This window comes from Ahaetulla prasina, chromosome 3, assembly GCF_028640845.1.
Source record: "Ahaetulla prasina isolate Xishuangbanna chromosome 3, ASM2864084v1, whole genome shotgun sequence".
NCBI lineage: Eukaryota > Metazoa > Chordata > Lepidosauria > Squamata > Colubridae > Ahaetulla > Ahaetulla prasina.
In genome coordinates, this window is record NC_080541.1 from 126,425,644 (window position 1) to 126,446,441 (window position 20,798).

The 20,798-nt window shown below is 38.6% G+C and overlaps 1 protein-coding gene across 2 annotated transcripts in view; it reads right to left on the bottom strand.

Annotated features, from left to right (window-relative positions):
* Positions 1-7,780: 7,780 nt before the first annotated feature.
* Positions 7,781-20,798, bottom strand: part of RGS8 (regulator of G protein signaling 8) — a 38,651-nt gene continuing 25,633 nt past the window's right edge. For both annotated transcript variants that reach the window (XM_058176358.1, XM_058176357.1), the window contains 2 exons: positions 13,414-13,580; positions 7,781-12,790 (listed from right to left, as the gene is read on the bottom strand). In XM_058176358.1, the coding sequence (XP_058032341.1) occupies positions 12,608-12,790; positions 13,414-13,580 (350 nt within the window). In that variant the 3' untranslated portion in view covers positions 7,781-12,607. The remainder of the gene's footprint in view (positions 12,791-13,413; positions 13,581-20,798) is intronic.

Genomic DNA, 20,798 nt, shown 5'->3' on the forward strand with positions numbered 1-20,798 from the left:
CTCCAAGGTCCCTCCCAACTCTGTTACTGTTAATCCATCTCTTGCTTCTCATTCCCCAACGAATCACGGAAGTGACTTTTACTAAATTTTATCTCGTTGTTCTGGATTTATTAAATTCTTCGGCCTCTTTTGCCTATGTAATGGTCCCTGAATAAGGAGGGTCATTTTTGTTGTTGTCTACAGTCAATCCCTCCCCACCCTACCCCCCAAATTAATCAACAGTGTGGGCTCTCCAATGGGATTGCACAAAATATTGAAGTTGAGGTTGTTGAGAGCTCATGTGATGTGATGATTTCACAATATTTTCCATTTAATGTGTGTGTGTGTGTGTGTGTCTGTTCTATCATACAAGACTAACAAATAGTTCAGGATGCCTGAAAAGTCTCTCACTCCCTGCATGGGAGCTTTAAAGCAGGGGTCTCCAATCTTGGCAACTTTAAGCCTGGAGGACTTCAATTCCCAGAATTCCCCAGCCAGCTTTGCTGGCTGGGGAATTCTGGTGTTGAAGTCCTCAAGGCTTAAAGTTGCCAAGGTTGGAGACCCCTGCTTTAAACCACAGTTTACAAATTACAATGGCTAGATCCAGGCATTGCACCAAGGCAAAATCAAGCTAATTATATTGTGAGTTAACATAATATGTGAACCCATCAAGCCTAAAAAAACACTATTTTATATAATCTTCAATCAACCAGGCTGTGCTCTCTATATATAGCATCCGTTCTCAGCTAAACTTAGCTCCGTTGTTTTCTGCTGTTAAGTTTGCAGCTCTTTTTTAAAAATTGCTTCTACTTTCAGTCTTCTACCCCACACTTCTCTAGAGAAATATAACATGCATGAAACAGAATTTGCTGACTCCTTCTGGGAACCCAATCTTAACCAAAGGAAAATATTGCCCCTTCCCCATCTTTACAATAAAAGTCAAATAACAATATTCCATTTTCATATTTTGATGATGTCAAAAGGATTTTCAGTCGTATAAAGTATACATTGTATGAGCCATTGTACTGATATATTAAGGAGATTACTCATAAAATAGGCACAAAAATAGCAAGTAGGAAGACATTTCAGACAGCAGCTGTACTCCCATCCTATTTCTAACTTTAGTATAGCTGCTTGTCAGTTTTGCAGTGATCAATTAGCTTGATAGTTTTAGCAATCCACAAATGCATGCAAGGGAATGGTAGAGGTTCTGGGGAAATTTGAGATGCTTCCTCCTTCTCTTGAGAGCCCCATAGCTTGAGATGAAAAAGAGGTACATTTTCCCTTGAGAGGGCTGGGCAAAAAAGGAAAATTATTCTATTCCTCCAACCTGAAAACACTTTAATAGAAGTGTACTTTAACAGAATAACAGAGTTGGAGGGGACCTTGGAGGTCTTCTAGTCCAACCTTCTGCTCAAACAGGAAACCCTATACAATTTCTGCTTCAGCAGTCCTGCAATTCCTGCCTTTCTACATGGATCACAAATTAGGGATTTCTCGTCTTTCATAACAAGCATGAAATTACAAGATCCTACCTTTACAACAGGCATATAATTTCTGTTGGCTTATTTATAATGCTGCTCAGACAACCACTTTCATATTGTGGCCAGTGGGTCTTCCCATTTTTTCCCCCTAAACATGGGTTTCAGCAATGAAATAAAGCAATATCTAGAACATTCTAGGCTATGTATGACTAACACATTAAAAGTTGTTTTTTTCCCAATCTGCACAGACAGCATTTACCTTTGCTCTGTAAAAACAGATGAGGCACGCTAACAGCACCGCTGTTAATTAACTCATCAGTTTGCTCATTCTCATAGACTTTACAAGGCCACAGGCTCACTCACTCAGTCTCTGTGTGGACATAAGTGCATTGATTAATTGATGGATGGACTAACAAATCGAGTTAGCTGACCAGGTGAGACAGGTGTTTTGGTTAACCTGAGAACATAAGCAGTGGCATACTGGATCAGAACCCTGGTTCATCCGATGCAGCAATCTTTTCTCACAGGGGCCAAACAACTGCACAAGCAGATGGACTTTAGAGGCAATCCACTGCCTTCAAGGTTAATAGTCACTGATCCCCATGATTTCCATGAATTGCTCCAACCCATTTTTGAAGCCAGACCAACCTGAAAGTTGGCCTATGACGATCAATTCACTTCATTCTGTTCTGGCACCCATTCCAGAAAATCAAAGTTGGTAAAACTTTTTAGCCCCAAAGGCAACAGATAGTGTCATGTAAAGCGGTGCATATTGTAAGCTCATGCACTCACATAGAATATGCATGGTGTACATGCAGACATAGCCCTACATAGACCTCCCTATCTCCCTTCCCTTAAAAAATGCTATATAAGTCTGTTAAAGTGGTGGATGTCTCGAGCTATCATAAAAACTAAACTATTATACTATTATAAATGAAATGAGCATAACAATTTAGTATTATATTGGTATTACAATATAATGTTTTAGCTTTATGGCAGTATAATGCCATATATACCATGATAAAATAAACTACAACAGAAGTTCATTTCCCTTTCAAACACAATAGGGATGCAACTGTGATAAGTTGCTTTCAGGTTAATGTTATAATAACAAAATAATGTTACTGTGATATAGCACATAACATGATGATAAAACATCTGTTCATCAGCTTTTTAATGTGCTGCAGAGTAGGGCTGCCAGGCCGGGGAAAAATAATAGGTGTGAGAATTAAGTGAAGTGATTCTGGGCTTTGAATAATCAACAGTTCCCTAGTCAAGAAGAGCAGAGAAAAGGCAATTAACATGGGAAGGTGGGAGAAATGGAAGCAGGTGCCTGAATTAAAAGACAGTGGCTAGATAAAAGAGGTGCACTTACTTCCATGCAGATTGATTTAATAGAGTCATCATAATATGCAACCAAGATTCTGTTATGTGTGTTGGGCAGCCATAAACCAAATACAAGCCTAGTGCCTAAATGGAAAATCTGGTGTAGTCTCTTGCAGTGTTGTTTAATTGTATCTGCTTCCAGTTGGGACCAATCAATGGCTAAAAATTTCTACCATGATCTTCCAATAAGCCTGACAATAGTAATGCGACATAGCCTGGTTCCTCATCTGTGAGAATGAGATTTGGAACCAGAAGCAGAGCATAAATGTAGCATCTGCTTGCATATTAACAAATCAGTTTGCACATTAGCAGTAGCCTTTTCTTTAAAAACCCTAATCTAGATATAGTCCTGCATGCTTCAGATTTGGATATTTTTATATGCCACAGAGCTTTCTTTAGTGACTATTCAAGACCTGCTGGTAGTTCAAAATATCTTTATCAAGACAGGGCATTTTGTTCTGATAGTATTCAATCTACAGTGGCTCCAGTTTTGTTGTCTCACTCTAATCCTAAAAGTTTATTTTGGGCTACAATCTAAGTTTTTAAAGCCTTATTCCTTATTTTAGTCCCTTGATGGCGAACCTAAGGCATGCGTGCCGGAAGTGGCACGTAGAGCCATCTCTCCAGACATGCCAGCCATCAGCCATTGCTCTTCCGGGTTCCAGCGTGCACATGTGTGCCAGCCAGCTGGTCTTTGCGTACGTGGGAGCACCGGAAACTGGAAGAGCAGTTCCCTGGCGCACATGCATGCACTGGGAAGCTGAGCTTCCAGTTTCCGGGAGGCGCATGTGTGCCAGCCAGCTGGTCTTCACGCACGCATGCATGCCACAAACCAGAAAACCAGGTGACCAGCGTGCATGTGCACGTTGGAAACTGGAAGTTCAGCTTCCCGGCACACACATGTGTGCTGGGAAACTGCTCTTCCTGTTTCCGGCGCTCCCCCGCATACGTGCCAGGAAACTATTCTTCCAGTTTCTGGCACTCCTGCACATGTGCATCAAGGCGCTGCTATTCCGGTTTCTGGTGCTCCCTGTGCACACACATGCTCCCATTTTGGCACTCGGTACCAAAAAGTTTCACCAACACTGTCTTAGTCTATTAAATTTTATCCACTAATTGTGATTATTTGGGAAGGATGCTCCAGGGTTCTACTCCAGTTTGAAATGAGACCAGTAAGTACACAGGGCAAACTTTGGCTGTAGACATAGAACTCCTACATTTTCTGAATCTACTTAGACAAAATATCTGCAGGTAGCCCTGATGCACTTTTAGTATGGAATAATTTACATCCGGACTGATTTTTGTATTGCTTATGCAGTATATTTTTTGCTCTGTTCTTTTTTTTATTTTGATTTGATGCAGCGTGTGTGTGTGTGTGATTATTCCACATTGCTCAGGAGGCTGAACTTAGCTGAAAAGCAGCAGAAAAATAAACTTTATTACTCAAGCTAGTTTTTGCTGTAATATTCTTTCTTTGTTTAATGAAACTTTTATTTTTTTCATATCAGTATTCTACATACTGGTTTGGGGGCTGAACAGCAGCATAAAAATAAAACCATTTGTCACCAGCCTTATGTATAACAAGGAATTTTGCCCAGAGATTCTGGACCTATCTAAACTATCTAACAATTATATGTTTAGTTTGAAGTTGTGTAGTTAAAATCATGTGCATTGACATTGTGAGGTCAACTTAGATGTTAAGTTGGATCTTGAACCATTTTATCTCAGCAATAGAAATAATAAATATCTTTATGTTTCATATGGGAATTTTATTTAAGATGTAAATTGTGAGGTCCAAACGAAGATAATAATGTATACGTGTTTATAATCTACCTAGCTAAAAAGAATCCAGAGTTATATCAGGACTGTTTCTTTACTTGCATTTGCCAGTTCACATTCCCCAGCAATCTCTACTTTCTGCTGTGCCTTTAAGTTATTGCCTTCATCTAATCTCTAGTCCAGAGGTCTCCAATTTTGGCAACTTAAAGCCTGGAGGACTTCAACTCCCAGAATTCCCCAGCCAGCAAAGTTGGCTGGGGAATTCTGGGAGTTGAAGTCGTCCAGGCTTAAAGTTGCCAAGGTTGGAGACCCCGGCTCTAGTCCATGTCTGAGCCAGCCTTAAATCATCCTTAGTTGTACTGGTGATAAGTACAACTTATTCTGAGACATACTTTGTTGTTGATATAATCTAGTGCACTATATCACCATTTTATTTTGTTGATTCTTCAATCAGCTGATCATGGAGAGTGGGATCAGTCTGGCACCTTTTGACATGTCCAGCTGGTGCAGATACATTTGTTCCCAGGTCCATTCTGCTTTAGGCAGGGTGAACCACTGTTTTCAAATCAGCCTTTTCTTCTCCATTTATTACATCTCTGAATTGTTCCCTGGTTGAAAAACCCCAAACAGCAGTTGGCTGTAGGAGCTGCATGGTGAAACAAAAGTTAGTGGAATCATCATTTTATCTATTGTTTCAATAATGCCTGTCAATTGTCCTTCAAGCTGCTTTTGAAAGTGATTTTAGAACTCTTCTGAAATAGCCCTAAAGCTCTGTCTCAAAGGAGCCCAATTATTACTCATAGTTGAGCTCTCTTTGAATGTATTTGTTTAAATTCCACGGATATGTCCATCTGTCCAAAGTCACCTTCTCTACCAATCCCAGCCTGTACAATAGGCTTTCCGTTTCTGAATGGAACACCTCTTAATGTTTATATCTTTTTGGATTGTGAGAAAGTCATGCTTGTTTCATCTTGGCTTTGGTTTGGTTATTATTTCATGTGGTACATTCAAGGTAAGCATTAATTACTGTGGTTTTAAATAGTTACATGAGTCATTCTGTTGACTTCTTCTTTCAGCTACTTTTTCATCAATATCTTATTGCATCACATTGGTAGGATTGCATACATATGCCAAATGTAATAGTGTTAATGTCTCATGTTATACTAGCTATCCTGGATATATTGGATCCATACCCCTCCTGGTTGGTGAAAATTTCCAGGGAGAGTATGTGGATGGAATCATGCGATGGTAAATGTGTCTTTGAGAGAGGAGATGGTTCACCATCTCCAAAACAAACCATCATGGAATCCATCAACAATTTTTGCCCAGGTTTTCAGTCTTCCCTTTTTAGGCAAGGTTATTGAGATGATCAGCCTTCAACTTCAGAGAACCCTTTCAGTTTTATTCAGACCATGCTATAATACCAAGACAGCTGTAGTCACATTTGTCAACCCATGGTGAATTATGGGTGGGCATGATGCATCCATCCTGGCCCTCTTTGATCTCTCAAGAGCATTCAGTACCAACCATGATATTTCTTTGGAATGGTTTACTAGTTTGGGAGCGAGAGAACCATTTTGTGATGGTTTATCTTCTTCTTCCAGGCCAGTGCTAACTGGTGTTTGTGGGAGACCACAGCCCTAGGCCCGTGCTTTTAGTATCTACATGTAAGTGCTGGAAAAGGTCATTCAGCATTTAGGGCAAACTACCAGAAATATGCTGATGGTAGCTTTACATCTCTGTTTCTGGTTGTCCATGTGAGGCTTTGAAGATTTTATAGTGTCTGGAGACGGGGGGGAGGGGGGGGAGGGCTCTGAATGGGAAAGATCATATGGCAATGTAATGTTATTTTTCCTCGAGGATTTGACCAGTTTTCTCACTAGGGGCCTAGTCTCTGGATCAAATAGGTGGCCTAGACCATTCATGTGTTCATTTATAAACATCTTTCCAGCATCTTATCAGCTCTATGACTAAAGAAAAGAAAGCACTGAAACAATTGGTTTGATCAGTTGTTTAGCAGGCAATCAGTGTTAAGACTCAGAATAATATTATAAAACACTCCCTAGAAATCCCTCTAGAACTCAGCCGGACAGCTTATGGTAGTAGCCCTCAGAAGTCTGTGATTTGCTAAGGTCACAAATTACATCACCATTGTATTGTACTTTCCCTTCCACACTCTTCCACATTGCTGTTGTTTGCATTCTCTACATTTCAGGAGCCAATTCTGCCAAACATTTTCCTCAGCCACTAATGAAATCTATTATAAGCAATTGGTCCATTGAGTTTAGATGTCAGAGTATTTAGCAGATGATCACCAGCCATGCTTAGAGAGTCAAACATAGCAAGCTTCAGATCTTTTAGGTTCATGCTAAGTCTTGCTTGCCAATAGCGTGAAGACACCTTACTAACCTTACTTTTTAGGGACATGTTCCCATGATATTATCGATTGTCTATATTGTTTATATTATCTATATTATCTCTACATGCTACTGATAACCATGCTGGTGATCAGCATGGTCTCTACATGCTACTGATAACCATGCTTTTGACTGCTTAAGTCCTCTGTGGTCCATTTGGTTTTGGCTGTGAGACAGACCTGACATCTGGATTACAGAGTCTATATCTGTTCTTGTAGGGGGGAAGAGTTGTTGACTTTATCACTCTTACAAAAATTACCTAAATATGGGTTTTCCAGAAGATTGATATTCCTATATCCAAATCAAAAAACGTCCACCCAAATATTTGAATTTACAGATGAGGAGACAGAGGTAGACACGGTAATTCCAGGCTTGCGGCCTTCAACCAGTAAAATTTCCACCTCACCATTGCAAGTGATCACATTTTAATTTCAGATTTGGAGAAATCCCCTCTTAGAATAGGATGTGATCACTCACAATGATGCCTATCTTAGTTCCCATTGGCAGACTCTCAGTCCTGTCCATTTCTTCCTTCTGAACAAAGCAATTACCTTCAACAACTGGCTTGTTTTTCTTGAAACTCTACTGTTCAAATTGTAGATGAAAGATCTGATCTAATATACGATAGCCCTGCTAAAAGAAACCTTGTCTAGAGATATAAATTATCACACGTCCTGATCTTCAGTTTTTTCCTTATGCAAGGATGTTGTTAATACTGTTTATTGTAATCAGATATATAATAAGAACATTATGACATATAGATTCCTACACGTTTTTCTAAATAAATACACAAGTTTAGTTATGAGTGTACAAATAGTGTTTTCCATGTCCTCTCTTTAAATGTTTTGTACATAAAATAATAACCCAAAAATCAATATGGATGATATCCTGCAGTTTATTCTGTTTCTCAGGGGCACAGGCATGCACGGCAATATGTTCTTGCTGACATGGCAGCAAAATCATGTATATTGAAGTAATATCACAAGTCTCAACTAGGAATAAAGTAAACATACTGGCCATTTCCCATAACTCATTTAACTGAAAAAGATCTCTTTAAGTCAAGCTTGACTCCTAGAAATCACATTGACACATCCATGTAATTTTCTTGGTAACTGTGTTGAAATTGTTTGTCACTGTTTTAGTTCAGGTTGGGTTTTGTTGTTGTTCTGACTGCCCACTCTAATATATAGATTGATACATCTATGTATTATGGAAACACCAAAAAGGACCCAATCATCTAATCTTCAAGGAGTTAAATTTGACTTCAAACAGACCCATCCTTGGATAAATCAACTCCAATCAGCCATGTTGCAAGAATCTACATGGAACCAACAAAAACAATGCCTTGCTGGTTTACACTTTGGCCCATCTAGTCCAGCCGCTGTTCTCACAGTGGCCTACCAACCACAAAGGTAGTCAACTGCTCTCCCATCAAATGGCCTTCAGAGGTAGTCACACCATCATCAAGGCAAATAGCCATTAATTCCCTTCCATTAATGGTCCAACCCTGTTTTGAAGCCAATCAAGCTGGTAGTCAGCACCGGATCTTGTAATAGTGTATTCTAATATCTAAAGATTTGTGTTTGTAAATATGTAAAACAAAAATCCTTTTATTTATCCTGGTTCTTCCAGGATTCAATTTCATTGGGTAACCTCTTGTTCTAGTCTTTTGGGAAGGGGGAAATAGCACCTGCCTGTTCACTTTATCTACACCATGCAGTATTTATGCTTATGTTAAGGTTTCTTAAAAGCCTGAAACAACATACAAATTAAGAACCTTTCAAAACAGAGATTTCTAGAAACTGGGAGAACATCATGTGTACTCTCCACTGCCCTTGCTTCCATGTGACACTAGAATTTGGAGCACAGAAACCTTTAACTAATAAACAACAGATTATTTTTGTTTAATATATTTAGGCTACTAGAGCTTAGAAGCATGCTTTTTCCTAGGATTGTCCATTAGAGTTAAAGTAAGCATATCTCTCTCTCTTTTAGGGAATATTATTGCAATAATTAATGGTCCGCATCCATTTCCTTGAATTTATTAACAGAGAAAGAAACTATTCATCAGTGAGGCTGCACTGTTCACGTTATATTTACAGTGGATGCCTATTTTTCCGTTAAAACAAAGTTCTAAATAATTAGGCTATTTTTATTTCCAGGAAAGAAAATTTCCTTGCACAAAAGCAGTTACCAAAATAATTATACTTCTTTCAGATGTTTCCTTTCATTATATTTTTTAAAAAATGATTCACTTTCCTTTAGTCTAAACCATGGAATAAGCTTTCAGAGGCTAAAGGAGAGGCAGAAGGCAATAGAAAGCTCATCTAATGTTCTACTGATTCTTCAGAAAAATATTATCAGCATAATGAAAAGTTATGCAAACCTTGGGATTTAGAAGTAAGACCATTAAAATGAATGACCCTTAGTTTTGTTCAAGGGCTAGATGACTGCAACCCAAAGCACTCCACATGAAAGAAAGAATAATATTTATGAAGCAGCCTCCCAATCACCAGTGTGATTGGTTCAAAATAATGTTTACTAGTCTATGACCTTGCACAAGCTTGTGCGGTATTTTTCCATTCTGTACGATGGTATATGCTAAATGAGTCTCCATTTAAAATCTTGCTTCCGAATGCTTTAAGCATTTGCTAAGTGAGGAGGTGAGGGTAGTTGCAATACAACCCAGTATCTATCATGTGATTCTAGGAAAAAAACATTTGAAGGGCCATAGATACACTTCTCCTTTGCTTAATAAACTCTAATTGTTTGTAGGTGTTACATGAACAAAATCCAAAGATTTGATATCCATATATACAAAAACCCTGTAGAAAACCCACACTTGATTCCCTAAGAAACCTCCTAAATTATTCTTACTCTATAATTTTAGAATGTCTCTACTAGGAAATCCATTTTCTTCCCTCTCCTTTATCCAGCACATTTGATTCCTTCTGAATTATAATCATAAATCTACAAAGGGACCATCATACGGCTCAGTTTTCTACTTCATTTTCTTCTTCTTTTTTTTAAAAAAAGTGTATTCTTATTACAGATGTGGGGGGGACTGCATAATATGGCACATTTGAATACACTCTCACACCAGAAATAAATGCAAATAGATTGACTCCCAGCAGCCATCTCCTGCTCCTCCTCCATTCATATTTGCAATTCCTTATCTTTGTTTTGTTGGGTTACACTGTAGAGATTCTCTACCGCAGAGAATCATACTGGATTCATTCTATGCTAAGTCATAAACTAAGGTTATCAGACTGCATTGATTGAGTTCTTATTAAATGCTAAGCCAAAACTAAGCCCAATATAGAATGGCTTAGGATTTTTTTGGGCCTCCATCCAGTGTGATTATCAGGAAGAGCTCCAGACAACAATGCTTTCAAATTGCCTCTGGCAGAAAAATAAAATTTTAGGAATGCTTCAGGAATGTGCTATATTTTCTCAGGCAACATTGGCAGATTGGTTTCGGTGATGACAACTGGAAATCCAATGCATACACAGTAATTCACCTATATTTATTGCTTCTGCTTCATCCAGTCTGTCCCCTCCTATTTCCATTTTACCTGATATCCCACATGGGTCTTGTTGGGTAGCAGAAATAAGCCTAACTGCCTCCCTGCAATCACATCCAGTACAAAGTCTGTCGTGAAATATTTATTCTTTGCAAAGCCTAACAACATCATGACACAGCAGATGTCTAGGTGAAGTCTATTTTAAGCTGCAAATCTCAAGTTATGAAATACAACATCTGCTGTACATACATAATTGGGCATGCTGCTGTAAGGGAAGAGAAATGTGGGCTGCATGATGTCTAGTATCTATCCGTTCACGCAAACAGAGCTTCAAGATAGGGCATTTCATCAAAAGACGGATATTTTCCCCCGCAAAGCAGGTTCCCTAGAAACAGGGTCAGAGCACTAACATCTGTTTGGTAATAATAAATAACAGCCGTGGGGTGGGGGAAACAGTGCCATTCAATCTCCCAATGTGAAGAAAATGATCATTTTCATCAGAAATGTTCTGCAACCTTGCCTTTTTCCAGTTGAAGCTCTTAAAGGAATAAAACTGAGCTTCACACTCAGAAGTGCTCTTCCTTGAGGCAAAACACAACAAAACTCAGAATTTTTGTTCCACAACCCAACTGGGGTTTTTGAAATAATCAAGTGAGGGAAGCTGTGGTCATGTGGTCTTACTTGTTCACTAAATATTCTAGATCAGGGGTCCCCAACCCCCAGTCCGTGGACTGGCACCGGTCCGTGGCATGTCAGAAACCGGGTCGCAGAAACAAGCGAAGCCCCATCCATGAGATGCAGGCAGCACAAGAAACCATATCTCTTCTGGTCCACGGAAAAACCTCTATCCACGGAACCAGTCCCTGGTGCCCCAAAGATTGGGGACTGCTGTTCTAGATCCAGTCCCAAGGGAATTCCCAGAAATTCCTATTAACAAAACAAGTCTTCCTGGGCAAAAAGTAATCTGTTACTTCTAATGCCCATCTGCCATTTTAAAAAATCTAGCACCTTGGACAAGTTGTCCAGTAACAGAACTAGCCATGTTAATCAAGGTTGCTTGGTCCATTCTGTGCAGGAAACAGATGTTTTGACCAGGAAGAAAGACCTTTGGCTCCTTAGTCTAAAATATGAAAAATGTATTTGGAAATCCTTACCAGTACCAGTCTTACTATCAGGCAACGTGAAGGAGTTATTTTAAATTATACACTCTTTTCTCTAGTGTCCATTTGTACAAATTCTTTTCTAAAAAACGTAATCTTCAAAATAATGATGGGAAGACATTGAATTTCGCATCCAGTTGTCATTAGTTCAGCATTTCTATTTTATACAGAGGATAAAGTGGGATGGGGATATGATCCCATATGACCCACCAGATGCTGCTTCCAGCAGTTACAATCGAAAAGGATACTCAGACATCTGGAGGTCTGTGAGTTTTTCTATCTCTAGCTATAAACTAAAATTATATGAAACTTCAATTATTTGGAAACAACAATTGGCAATATCATTTTATGTTCATTCAAAATTGCTCTCCCCAGTTCAGTCCCCACTGGATGTGTTTGGGCTGCTGGAAATACCAGAAGCTGCAACCTCAAAACAAACAGGTTGGAGATGTTGAATACAACTATAATTCTCTTGCATGCTTTCCTTCCAGCGACATTTCAGAAAGTAGTCCAATATGATCATTGTTCTTAACCCTACTTTTACTTCATTTCATTGATTTGTCCAGATATATTGGAATATGCTAGAAGCTTTTATCAGGGTTGGACTAAGGATTTTACTGCTATACATATGCATGGTCTTCAGATAAAATATGGACATGCATACATAGAACGATGAGGATCCAAAGACAGCACTGGATTCATACTGTGAAATGCTTTATCCATGTACACAACTCAATTTCTCCATGCTTCTTCCATTTCTCCTCTCCTTCTATTGCTGTTGTAAGAAAATGAATTTAACATCACACATAGAAATGGATGTGGCTAGTGCAAGAAGCGTGTGGTGTCTAAGGAGGACACACCTCCTCCTGATCCCTGCCCTAGCTGAGCCTCCTCTGGGTTTGAGACAACAGGTCTGTATAAATTTTGGACCTCAGGAACCTGGGATAAGAGTCTTTTTCCATAAGGCTGTGAATTTTCCCTTGGGCTTGGTCAAAACATGATGGTGATGGTTCTTCTAGATTCCTTCTTGTCGCTTCTCTTGTCTGGAAGTCTATGTTTACCTAAGGAGAGAAAAACATAAAAAGAATGCATATAAAATAATTATTTTCCTATTCCTTTCACCTGAATGTAGCAGTTTTGTTACATAGTCAGAAACAAATATTTTTTTTCCATCTGAAAAATGAATCTAATATCAGGCTTGCTGACGTAATGATGGCATTACAGAATATTGACTACTTGTATTACCAACTTACAATTTTTGTAAACAGCGGTCTGTGTCTGAAAATAATTATTAATCATAATTATTTCCTATCCTTCCCTTTCACCATGAAACATGGTGACTCTGAGGCAGTGATTATCTCAAAATCTAACACACTTCCCAGGGCTGTGTGGATAAAGTGATACGTGGAGAAGGCAAGCATATATCCTTGGATATATTTTCTTCAAATATTCAGAATAATAATATGATTTTAAAGACACTTTAGTGTGATACAGTTTATTCAAAGATGACTGAGACATTATCAGAGTGATCATTGTTTCTTCAGTTGCCACAGTAATACCATGGATCTCTAAAATCCCCAGCCTTAATGGTCATGCTGAAGTACTACATTTGATGAACCCAAGAGGAGCACCCTCGGTTCCCAGTCATATATTGCCCAGATATCCATGCCTTGCATCTGCTAACCTCTCGTGGTGCTTGCACATCAATAAATTCTTCAAAAATCCGGTGGGCCTTGGTAGCTAGTTTGGTAGTTGATCGTATCTTCTTGAATTCCTCGCATGCCAGCCAGAACTCCAGGTTTTCTTCACTGAATTCTGTCTTCAGAAAGGCACGAAATGCAGCCACTCCATCTGGCAAAAATATTTTAATATGGTTCAGAAATAAAGGTGGCTGCTATTTTCTATTGTGGCATCCATGCATGAATCAACGACTGCAGAGTAAAACAGTAGAAACTAACAATTCAACATGATTCAGTCCATATTGCTAATACTTGGGAGCATGGACATATCCACTCTTAGTGCTTACTCCCTGAACTTCTTACTTTTCCTTATGTACATATGAGTGGGATTTTTTTAACTAAGTCCATTGGTGTACTATTTCATCATTTTTCACAGCAATTGAGGTATGAGGGCATCACCCTCAACTTCCTAATAGCCCAAATTATCTCTGGATTATTATTTGTGGTTGAAACCCTTGTATTTCAAGTGAGTGGAAAAATCAAATTGTGCACCGCTAGGAAACCTTTTTAAAAATACAAAGAGGAGTGGGAGGGGGGGGAGAAAAACAATGTTTTTAAAAGTTTCTGACAGATTTCAAACCAGCAATCTTCCATTTACAAGACAAGAATTATGGCCATTTCAGTATTATTGTGTTCATGATAAACGTAATTATAAAATATATTAGACATCATGGTAAGCACTGAGTCAGTTGAAATGGTATTCTGCTTCTGTAGGGTAGTCAGTGCATGTGTGATGTTAGCCTGCAACAAACTGAAGCCTACTGTCCAAAACGATTCCTTGCCCTTTCTGATGAGAGATCACCATAATCCTTAAGCACATTATTTGCAAACGTTAAAAAAAATATTCATGGAAAAGCCAAGTATAGTGTTTGAGCATTCTTGGAGAGAGAGAAATCTATCTCTGCTCTCTTGGATGAAAGGCATTGGGAAGGGGAAGTAGATCCTGCTGATTCCCACTTTTCTACCCTAGCTCACTGCAGGTTTCACATGCATTTCCTTTCCAACAATTTCCACTGTTCTAGGCATAGGTCAGAACCTTCCCACCATTGTTTTAAAACTGGAACTTCAACATAAGTTTGGCAGGGATTTCACCCTGAAGGTTTCCGTTGAAGGTGCTGCATGAGGCCAACACTACCAGTCAAGGGAATCCCATTAGTGAGTCACTTCCTCTTTGTCTGTAGAGAAAGTGAATAGCAACATCTGTTTAATCAAATCTTCCATTCAGGATGTAGCTAGAGAATCAAATCAGAAATGGTCGAATACAACCCACACTACCACTTCAATATCCTGTTGTGTCTTTCTGAGAAATGTACCAGAAAAACAAGCATGCGTATCTTACTGAAAATAGGTTTTAAATGCTTACCATTTGAGAAGCATAATTGGATTGAAGATCAAAATAAGATAAAATGAAGATTGTGATTGAATGGAAGATTGTACCTGATCTCTGAATCTGAATGATTATTTATAAAGTATTTCTGATTCCCATTGCGTGTAAAAACAAGTACCTTTCTTCCAATCCTTAAACTAATGAGGGGAAGGGGGAGAGAGAGATATTTGCTGCTGGCTATAGGTAGTGATGTTAGTGTCCTTACCTCTTTAGTGCTTGATAACTGTGATATTTTGAGCAATAGAGAAATAGGCCTTTAATAACAGTGTTTGCATTTCCTGTTCAGCAGGTTCTAAGAAATTCTGTCCCTCAAAATACTATAGTTACTGATTTTCTATTAAAATAAATTAGTTGTGATTCAACTGAGTTCTCCTAGAGGTAGTAAACCTATATTTGGACTGTACAACTGCAGGTTATAAGTGGGGCTTCTGCAAACAACAAAACATATCCACCCAGAAAGCAGAGAGTCTGATTGTTGCTGTTATTACACAGAGGAGGCAGTAAACCCGACCATTCTTTATCTGAAATTACATAGATTTATCACTTCAGAAGCTGAGAATGGCTTGTTTGTTACTCAGTGCATCATGCCAGGCCAGCCAATGTGCTTAGCCAATGATTCAGTATATTAGGTGAATCTAGTGCGTTCAGTTAGCCATAATATTAATTTTATTTGTTATTTTATACATTCATTGAATTTATATCCCACCTTTTCTCTTTAAGTGCAAGATACCCTACCTGGAGTCTTCTTTAGTTTTATCCCTTAATAACAGTTTTGTGAGATGGGTTGGGCTGAGTGAAAATAACTGGTTCAGAGCAGTGGTGGGTTTCAAATTTTTTTACTACCGGTTCTGTGGGCGTGGCTTGGTGGGCGTGGCTTGGTGGGCATGGCAGGGGAAGGATACTGTAAAATCTCCATTCCTTCCCCAATCCAGGAGAAGGTTACTGCAAAATCCCCGTTTCCTCTCGATCAGCTGAGACCTCCAACTGCACGTTGAACAGAACCTCCAACCATCCGTGGATCAGAACCTCCAACCAACTATCATCAATAACTAGGTACACATGCCCCTTATTTCCTCTTCACCTAACGCTGCAGATCTTAAATGCAAATTGATAAATGCAAGAAGCATTGTAAACAAATTGCCTGAATTTATACTCATGTTAAACAATGGTACATTTGATATTATATTTGTATGCGAAACATGGCTGAACTCATCCATCCCTGACTCCATTATTTCAGACAAAGAGTACCATGTTTTTAGATCTGATTGTGAAATCTGCAGAGGAGGTGGAGTAGCTATCTTTCATAAAAAGTCACTGAATCTAAAAAATGTTCAAGTTGCACATAAACTTGCTATACCTGAAACTATTGTATGTGACCTGTCCCTTAACACCACACTTCAATTCCTACTATGCTACAGAGCCCCTGACTACGACATCGCACATGCGAACATGTTAACCTCACTACTAACTTGGGCTACCTCTTGCCCATATCCTCTCATCTTCCTGGGTGACCTCAATCTACCTCATATTAACTGGATAACAAACAAATGTACAACTGAACCCATCCATATTACCCTATACAACCCTGTCACAAATCTAGGTCTTGAACAACTAGTAACTAACAATACAAGAATCAACAACTGCCTTGACCTCATCTTCTGCAACAACACAAACTCAATTTATGGACTACAAATAAAAGAACCCTTTTCCAACAGTGACCACAGCATGATAGACTTTTGTCTCAATATACGCCCTTACAAAAATCATCATAATAATAGTATTCCAAACTACAATTTCAAAAAAGCCAACTATGACCTTATAAACACCTACCTCTCATTTCTTGACTGGCAAAATCTATTCTATCACTGCTGAAGACCACTATAGAGTTTTCCTACTTGAAATCAATAGAGTCATAAAACTCTACGTACCACAAACCACCACAAAAATAAAAAAAAACAAATTACCTATATCAATAAAAAAGCTTCAATCCAAAAAAAAAATCCCTTTGGAGAAAAAACAAAAAGGGACATGTAGCAAATTTCAAAAAACGATACAGAGATATCCCCTCACATACTGGACATAAACTGTTTCAACTCCTACCCTCAAAACGACGCTATAGAGCACTGCACTGCACACCAGAACAACTAGACACAAGAACAGTTTTTCCCCGAAGGCCATCACTCTGCTAAACAAATAATTCCATCAACACTGTCAAACTATTTACTGAATCTGCACTACTATTAATGATTTATATTGATATATTGACCATCAATTGTGCTGTAAATGTTGTACCTTGATGAACGTATCTTTTCTTTTATGTACACTGAGAGCATATGCACCAAGACAAATTCCTTGTGTGTCCAATCACACTTGGCCAATAAAAATTCTATTCTATTCTATTCTATTCTATTCTATTCTATTCTATTCTATTCTATTCTATTCTATTCTATTCTATATGCAGCCAAATAAAAACTGAATGCACCAATTACCACACCAAGCAAGAAGAAGACCTTCTGCGCACAAATTCCAATCGTGCTTTTTATAATTTTGTGAACAACAAACTTAATGACTCGAGATCCATCCCACCACTAAAAGAATCTAACGGCAAAGAAAATAATGATGAAACAGTTAAAGCAAACCTCTTTAACACATTCTTCGGCTCAGTCTTTGTTAACAGTAATGGCTCTTACCCGATATTCCCCAACCGCACCAACAACGACCTAACACATATAGATTTCACTGAAGAAAATGTTGAAAAAGCTCTTCGCAAACTGAAACCATCCCTATCTATAGGACCTGATGGACTATGTGTATACTTCTTAAAAAAGCTTTCCATTAATATAGCAGAACCCCTAAGCATACTTTGGAAAATCCTTCACGACCAGTTCCCTTCCCAAACTTTGGTCACTAGCCATGGTCATCCCTGTCTTCAAAAAAGGAGACCCCAGCTTAGTTGAAAATTACAGACCAATTTGTCAATGCTGCATCACCTGTAAAGTTATGGAATCTATCATCAACCAATCCATTATCCTCCACCTAGAAACAAACAATCTACTCTCTAATAAACAATTTGGTTTCAGAAAAAAAATATCATGTAACTTACAACTTCTTCACTGCAGAAACATATGGACTACAAATCTTGATCAAGGCAAAACAATAGATGCAATTTACATAGACTTCTGTAAAGCTTTTGACTCAGTGGTACATAACAAACTATTTAACACTACCAACAATACAGTTATCTTTCAAAAAGACCCTGACTTTGTGTCAGAATGGTCAAAAACTTGGCAACTCCAAACCTCAACCAGCAAATGCTCTGTCTTACACATTGGAAAAAGAATCTAAACACTAAATACAAACTCGATGGACATTACCTTACAGATGACCCCCACCCTGTTAAAGACATCGGAGTTTTCATATCCAATGATCTAAGTGCCAAAGCCCACTGCAACTACATTGCAAAAAAGGCTTTAAGAGTTGTAAACCTAATCTTATGTAGCTTCTCCAGTAACACTACACTACACTACTAACCAGAGCTTATAAAACATTTGCTAGACCAATATTTGAATACAGCTCGCCTGTCTGGAACCCATACCACATTTCAGACATCAATACAATTGAATGTGTCCAGAAATATTTTACAAGAAGAGTTCTCCACTCCTCTGAATACAACAAAATACCTTATGCCACCAGACTTGAAATCCTGGGATTAGAAAATTTAGAACTCCGCCAACTGAGACATCACCTGTGTTTAACACACAGAATCATCTATTGCAATGTCCTTCCTGTTGAAGACTACTTCAGCTTCAATCACAACAATACAAGAGCAAACAATAGATTTAAACTTAATGTTAACCGCTTCAATCTTAATTGCAGAAAATATGACTTCTGTAACAGAGTTGTTAATGCTTGGAACACACTACCTGACTCTGTGGTCTCTTCTCAAAATCCCCAAAGCTTTAACCAAAAACTGTCTACTATTGACCTCACCCCATTCCTAAGTGGTCTGTAAGGGCGTGCATAAGAGCACAAACGTGCCTACCATTCCTGTCCTATTGTTTCCTTTCATTATATCCAATTAATATAGTTATTACATACTTATGCTTATATATATGCTTATATATTATATAGTTACTTTCATGCTTATGCTTATATATACTGTTGTTGTGACTTGGGAGGCAGAGAATAGATGGGGGTGGGGCCAGTCAGAATTTTTACTACCGGTAAACTCTGAACTACTCCGAACTACTGAACGTTTCCGCTACCGTTTCTCCAGAACTGGTCAGAACCTGCTGAAACCCACCTCTGGTTCATTGAGTGAGCTCCATGGTCAAATGGGAACTTGTACCTTGATCTTCCTGGTCTAAATCCCAACACCATAGCCATCACTCTGGCTCTCTTAGCACAATATGTAAACACAACCAGAAAGAATCAATCCTAAGTCTTCTTGAGGCATGTGGGATGAGTTACCCCCAGTAAAAGGGGTCACTTGAGGCCCCCTCAACTAGTATGTTGAAACTAGTATGTTTTGATATTGGCTTTGTAAATGCTTGAAGTGACTCCTTTTACTGGAGATAACTCATTCCACATCCTCAAGACGATTTGGGATTGATTCTTTAAGAGATTTAAGAGATTGTGCAATAAACCCATTTTTTTCATCTTGCCCTCTATGACCACCAAAAGTCAATGGAGTGGACAACCTCTTCTGTAAGTAAAGATTCTTGCTGGGAGTAATGACTCTGGAAAATCACTATCCTAAATCAAGCAGAGAGCTTTACAGGTAGAAGTTCTTCACTTTAGGTGGCCACCCCAGCTACTTATGGAAAATGATGTGAAGCTGGCATTCATCCTTGCTCTTCCTTAACTCAAAGAAACTGCAGAGGAAGGTAAAAGAATCCCATGTAGTCAATCTTCTTTCAAACCTTGAGTGAATAATATATTTTTTTCTTTCCTCTTTTAGAAAGCTCCTCTGTCTGATCATGAAGTTCAATTATGACTACAAATAGCTTTTGGGCTTAGCTTTGCCAACTTCTAAATGTGATGTTGTAATAAATGTGAAATAATGATTGTTTTGCTAGGCTCAGGAAAGTGGGAGGCTTACTTAGTAACTGCCAAATCAGTTCCCAAATCTCCACAGTTCGGAATCTGTCAATATCCAATTCTCCTCACATGTGGTAAGATAATTCAGTTTTATCTTCATTTTGTCACTAAACCCCTGCTCTTTCTTGTTTTGAAATTCTAATAGTATTTTGAAATATGGTTAGCAATATTTTATCTCTGTGGAAAATACTGAAAGTGGGTGTTTTTGTTGAAATACAATTTATTTTATTTATTTATATTCTACTATTATTATTTTTTATAAATAACTGAAGATACCTAACACCCCTCCATCCTCCTATTTTCTCCACAACAACAGCCCTATGAGGTGAGTTGAAGTGAAAGATGGTGACTGGCCCCAAATCATCCAGTCATCTTTCTTGCCTGAGGAAGAACTAGAACTCACAATCTCCTGGTTTCTAGCCTGGTGCCCTAACCATTAGGCCTTCTTTTTATGCAGATCAAATTTAATACTGCTTCCCTGAGGATTGAGAATCAACCAATGCATGTAGTTCATCAGATGATACAAGTGCAGGTAATCCTCGACTTACGACCACAATCGAGCCCAAAATTTATGTTGCTAAGAAAGACATTTGTTAAGTGAGTTTTGCCCCATTTTACGACCTTTCTTGCCACAGTTTTTAAGTGAATCACTGCAGTTGTTAAATTAGTAACATGGTTGTTAAGTGATTCTTTTTCCCCCTTGACTTTGTTGTCAGAAGGTTGCAGAAGGGGATCACATAACCCTGGGACACTGCAACCGTCATAGATAGGAGCCAGTTGCCAAGCGTCTGAATTTTAATCACGTGACCACAGAGTTGCTGCAATGGTTGTAAGTGTGAAAAA